At 38.8% G+C, this 6000-nt stretch overlaps 1 protein-coding gene across 1 annotated transcript in view; it reads left to right on the top strand.

The window, feature by feature from the left end:
• The window catches only part of LOC130051272 (uncharacterized), a 116822-nt gene that overhangs the window by 23395 nt on the left and 87427 nt on the right, over nucleotides 1-6000 (top strand). The window contains exon 3 of the mRNA XM_056153067.1: nucleotides 3851-4087. Within this exon, the coding sequence (XP_056009042.1) occupies nucleotides 3851-4087 (237 nt within the window). The remainder of the gene's footprint in view (nucleotides 1-3850; nucleotides 4088-6000) is intronic.

Genomic DNA, 6000 nt, shown 5'->3' on the forward strand with positions numbered 1-6000 from the left:
ACGGTGCATTATGGAAGTGAAATTGTACAACTGTCCTAATTAGCTGGGAATGGTGGAGGTCTTGTCTGCCAAAAGTGTGCCAAGTTGTTGAAGGAAAGGCATCTGGTTGTAAAACTGCCTAAACCATACATGTCAAGTTGAAAAAAGAAGAAGTAAACAAGGCAGTGCCAGTAACTTTGGGTGCGTGGGTCTGCAGGGTCCAGCCATCATGGCAAATCCTATGAGTGCCCCAAGCCTTTTCGTGTGGGATCACTGAATGTAGGCACTATGCGAGGGAAGGCAAATGAAGTAGTAGAGACCATGACTAGTAGGAGACCAGGTGGAGACATGATGGAGTTAGAAAAATCACTGTGAAAGACTCTCAAGCCAAGTTCCACTGATCAGGAATGACAAGGGCACACTCCACAGGAGGAGTAGGTGTCATGCTGGCACAACTGTCCCTGCCTCTGAGGAACTGTTTGTATGTGGTGACTTGAATGGCCACATAGGCAGCAAATTAGACAGATACATGGAAGTCCATGCCATTGGCCAATGCAATGCTGAAGGTGAAAGAGTGCTTGAATTCGCTGTAGCAAACGATTTGGTGATAGGCAACTCTGTTTTCAAGAAGAACCACAGACATCTGGTCACTTACCAATCTGGAGAAGTCTCAACACAGATTGACTACATCTTATATCGGCGCAGGTTCAGAAAGGATGTCACAAATTTATGTAAAAGTCATCCTGGGTGAAGAATGTGCATCCCAACACAAACTTATTGTGTGTGAAATTATGGTAAATGGTCCATGCAAGTACAAGTGACAGTTCAAGCCCCGGATAACACTCTGGAAACTTGAAGACCCAGACACAAAAGCCGAGTTTGCTGAACTTTTTGCTTCTAAGATTGAAGCTAATGCACCATGACAGCTAAGATGTTAGTAGTGATAAACCCTTGACGAGGAAGAAAAGGCTGCATGGAAACAACACTATGAGCGACTTCTTAATGTGGAATTCCTAGCTCTGACCCCAATGATCTCTCAGAGGAACCCCCTGTTGAGAGTCGTAGTGTACCAATCACCACTGAGATGATAATAAAAAAGCTTTCAGTAAGATGCATATTGGCAAAGCTCCTGGACCATCAGGAATAAGAGAGAGATGCTGAAGCCCACAGACAAGGCTGGAGTAGATCTTATACGAGACCTTGTGGAAGCTATTGTTAGCAACAGCCGTATACTAGCAATCTACATCATCAGCATCTACAAAGGAAAAGGGGATGCTCTAGATGGGCAATTACTGAGGTCTAAAGCTGCTAGATCAAACTATGAAAATACTTGAAAGAGTGACTGAGCAACTGATTAGGTAACATGTGCGTATCGACGAGATGCAGTTTAGCTTCATGCCAGGCCGAGGTACAATCAACGCCATCTTCATCATCCGACACTTAGCTGCGAACAAAACCCTTTATATGGCTTTTGTCAACCTTGAGAAAGCCTTTGATCGAGTGCCAAGGAATGTAATCTGATGGACCATGCAAAAGCTGAATGTTCAGGAATGGCTATGGTACGGATGGTACAATCAACGTAATCGGAATGCTAGGAGCCGTGTGCGTGTTGGAGATGGATACAGTAATGCTTTCAGAGTGGGAGTAGGTTTACATCAGAGTTCTGTACTGAGCCCGCTGTTCATCATCATCAACCTGGAAGCCTTGTCAATCAAGCTGTGCACTGGCTGCAGCCCTTGGGAGCTCTTGTATGCTGACGACCTTGCCATTGTCAACACCTCACTAGACAGAATCACCACCAGGAAGAAGGGCATGGAAGCAAAGGGTCTAAGAGAGAACATGGGAAAGACCAAAGTAATGATTGCTGGACGAAACCTGAACTCCCTTACAAGATCAGGAAAACACCCTTGTTTGGTATGTCCAAGTGGAACAGGAAGAAACTCTTATCTTCTGCACCAACTGCTCTTGCTGGGTCCACAAGAACTGTAGTGGAATTAAAGGTCCACTCAGACCGGACCCACCATACTCATGTCCACGCTGCATGGGCACAGCAAGACCAATAGACCATAGGCCAGTAAGCGAAGTTGAGGTTGATGGAGACACACTTGACGTGGTTGCTGACTTCTGCTACCTCAGAGATACCATGTCTTCTGGTGGAGGGTGTGAGCTTGCAGCCATATGGGCGGTGAAAGTCAGACTGGAAAAAGTTCAGAGAACTTCTTCCTACCCGCACAAACAAACAACTCCCTGCTACAATCAGAGGACAAGTTTACTCCAGCTGTGTGAGGAGTGTCATGCTCTATGGTTCAGAAACGTGGGTAACATCAGCGAGCACCATCAAGCGCCTTCAACGTAACAACAGAGCCTGGTCAAGCCTGAAGAAGACATCCACTTTGAGACACTTCTAAGTATATCTAAGGCTCAAAATAAGAGACATTCCTGAAGTTCTCCAATAGGGCAGGCTGAGATGGCTTGGACACGTTGAGCACAGCACAAGCTGAATCTCACAGGTCAGATGTATATTGTAGCACAGCGGGGCCAAGGCAGATCAAAGCTTTCTTGGGACGAACTAGTGAAGCGTGATCGTGTAACCCTGAACATGGAGTCGACTCTACCAACCCACTGGATTGCCCTGCATGGAGAGGAAAACTTTGCTCTCAAAAGACAGACAGGCCACACCCTCGACATGAGGATTGATTATATTGCCTGTAAAATCAAAATAGGTTGATGATGATGATGATGATAAAAAGTAAAAATTCACATATCTCTCAGGCCTAGATCCAGAAAAACTCTTTACTTCTATATAGTATGCAAGGGGAAGATAACGAAGTGATCAATCTCATAACTTTTTGGTGCATATTGTTGGAAATTATCAATTTTTGCAAAAATAACACAACTGATATGGGTTCTGCATGTTATAATTTCTATATGCATGAATTTTCGTGGGGGAAAATACACTGGGTTTATAAAGAAGAAGCTACCATGATGGAATTTGGAATGAAGATACTTTATTTTACTCAAAATTACAGGGCCATATTTGGGTATTCGTGGCTCTTGTCCTTTGGTATATGATTTATACTGTATGTTTATATAGATGAGGTTTTAACGTACATTTCATCACAGTTGGGTGAGTTTTATGAGATATATGGGACTTTGTGTCAAATATAGTTACCAGACTTCTTTCACCATGCTAATTTGGTATGTGTTGCACAACGGTATATGTTTACAGATCAAGTTTGTTTCATCACAATGGACTGAATGTAGTTTTCCTTACTCTACAATGCCTGAAATTGGGAATCTGAAATTTTGATATGTGCATGGTTATCAAATAATTAGATCCAGATTTAGTTACTTAGACTATAGTCTAGCAAAAATTGTAAAACTTAATCTCATGTCTTACTGAATTAATTCTTGTACCCATGTCTATTTTCCGGTACTGTTTTATTATGTGAGATAAATATATATAATATATATATATAAATTTAAGGCATACCAATTTGTAATTGAGTCAAACAGATTTGCTCCATCTATATTTACAAGAAATCGAAATTATGATATTTCCTGGTACATGTATTACAAAAATGCCCGCTCTTCCATATATGGTCTGCATGTAATGACATCCCTCCAATAGATAGGGGCATTGGGAAAGGACATGTATTGCTTTTGCAATACTCTCATAATGTTTGTTAAATGAAACTTGAAATTATAAAGAATATAGTATTGCTTTTTGCCAAAACATGAAAATAAACTGATATCTACTAAGAGAAGTTCAGTTAATAACCATGTCTAAGAACATTTTGGAACAACCCTTGTACGCCATGGAGTTTTCCATATGAATGTATATTAGTTAATATCTGATGGACATTTTTAGGTTGATGTAATGGTGAATACAACTGGCAGATGTCTTGCATTATCTGAAGGTGGTATGATGTCAAAGACTATTCTCCAAAAAGCTGGAGGGAAGGTTCAAAAAGAGCTGAACGAATGTTATGCAAATGGTATCAAATTTGGTGATATTGCTGTCACTGAAGGCGGAGATCTTCAATGCCGTTACATTTTTCATACTGCACTGTATAACTGGACAACAGTTGGAAATTTCTCACTCATGGTAAGATATTATCATGATAAACTTTGAAAGATTGAAGAACTTGTATTTTTAGCTCACCTGAGCAGAATGAGCTCAAATTAGCTTTTCTGATCAAAACTTTCCATTGTCTGTCGTTGTCGTCGTTAGCATTTGTTGTTGTCATAACTTTTCACATTTTCATCTTCTCCAAAACCACTGGGCCAGAATTGCTGACATTTGCTGATATAGTGGTGATTCAGGTTTGTTAAAATCATGACCCCCGGGTGTAGGATGAGGCCACAATACATACAAATATATAGGGAAAATCTTTAAAAATCTTTTTCTCAAAAATCATTGGGCCAAAGAAGTTTACATTCACATGAAAGCTTCTTGACATAGTGCAGATTTAAGTTTGTAAAAACCATGGCCCCTGGGGGTAGGTTAGGGGGACAATAGGGATCAAAGGTTTACATGCAAATATATAGAGAAAATCTTTAAATATGGGCCAAGGTGGCTCAGTTGAGCAATGTGGTCCATGGGCTTCTTGTTAAAAAGATCATTGATTAATCATATTGATAGGCAAGGATCCTCAGGAAGTGCAGATTCAAGTTTGTTTGAATTATGGTTCTTGGTGGTTTGGATGGGGCAACAATAGGGGATAAAAATTTTACACGGGAATTAATGCAAGAAAACCTTGCTTTTCAAGAATCACTGGACATGATTAGACAAGTTTAAAATATGCTAGCATTCCAATGCAGTCATATCATGACCCAAAATTGTCTTCCTATAAACTAAATATTCACAAGGTAATCATGCAGCCATCTTGGTTTTCTTTTTTACCAGCTGCCCTCGAAAAATTTGATTTTATATGATAATCAGACCCCTACTGTTTAGAAGGTCTTATATCTCGCATCATCATGGTGAACTGGAAATAAAGTCCATTCATATAATCAGCCGTCAAACAATGTCTTCTGCTTCTCACATAATGTTAGTGAGAAAAAAATGGCATCCCAAGCCAAAGTATTAGTAGACCAAAAATTCGAAGTGATAACAAAACTGATTCAGGATAGCAGGGAAGTTCGACGTCAGATAACCCCAGATAAAGAATGTCCAAAAACGAAAGCAAGAGGTTCTAAATAATTTTGAGAATTCTTATGTGTCTGGAGGTTCTAGATACTGATATTGAAGATATTAACAATCTAAAATTAAAGATGCAGTTTGCTGAAGAATCAACATTATGTGATGTCTTAATCTGTCAGCAAGTTCTTGCAAGCATGTAGTCAAAACAAATTAAAATTTTTATTTGTGCTCATTCCAAAGAATATGTAATATGTAAACTAAACATTTTATTTTTATGACTTTACATCAACTTATTTATTTATGTCTACATGAATTCATAATGATTACATTAACTCTTAAGCAAAATCGTACATTAAATTTCTGAATTTTATTCCTTTTATCAATTTTAACTATTGCTTACATGATTTTATTTTTTATACTTGTTTAAGTTTTAAAGCACAGCTGTGATTAATAAGATTTGGCAAAACTGATAAATGGAGCTTTCAATTCAAGTGACTGTATATCTGTATTAATCTGTGTTAATTCAAATTCTGTTAAATCATGACCCTGCGGGGTTAGAGTGTGGTCATGATATGAGATCAAGAAGTTTTTGTGGGAATGAAGAGGGCAAGAAATCTGTTTAAATTTTTTTTTCTGAAGACCATCAGGACCAAGGTGACGCAGGTGATCATTGTAGCCCATGAGCCTCTTGTATAAATGGAGATTTATTCCTATTCAAACTAATTGAATTCAATCCTCTAAAATTTGCATTATGTTTTAAGTGCATGCAATTGGAAAAGGTAATTTTATGTTATTAATATAATTTATTTAATCCATATTCTTGCAAACGTTAACATTCTTTTATAACAATGACATACATATTAACAGTGCTACAC

This window comes from Ostrea edulis, chromosome 1 (assembly GCF_947568905.1).
Source record: "Ostrea edulis chromosome 1, xbOstEdul1.1, whole genome shotgun sequence".
NCBI lineage: Eukaryota > Metazoa > Mollusca > Bivalvia > Ostreida > Ostreidae > Ostrea > Ostrea edulis.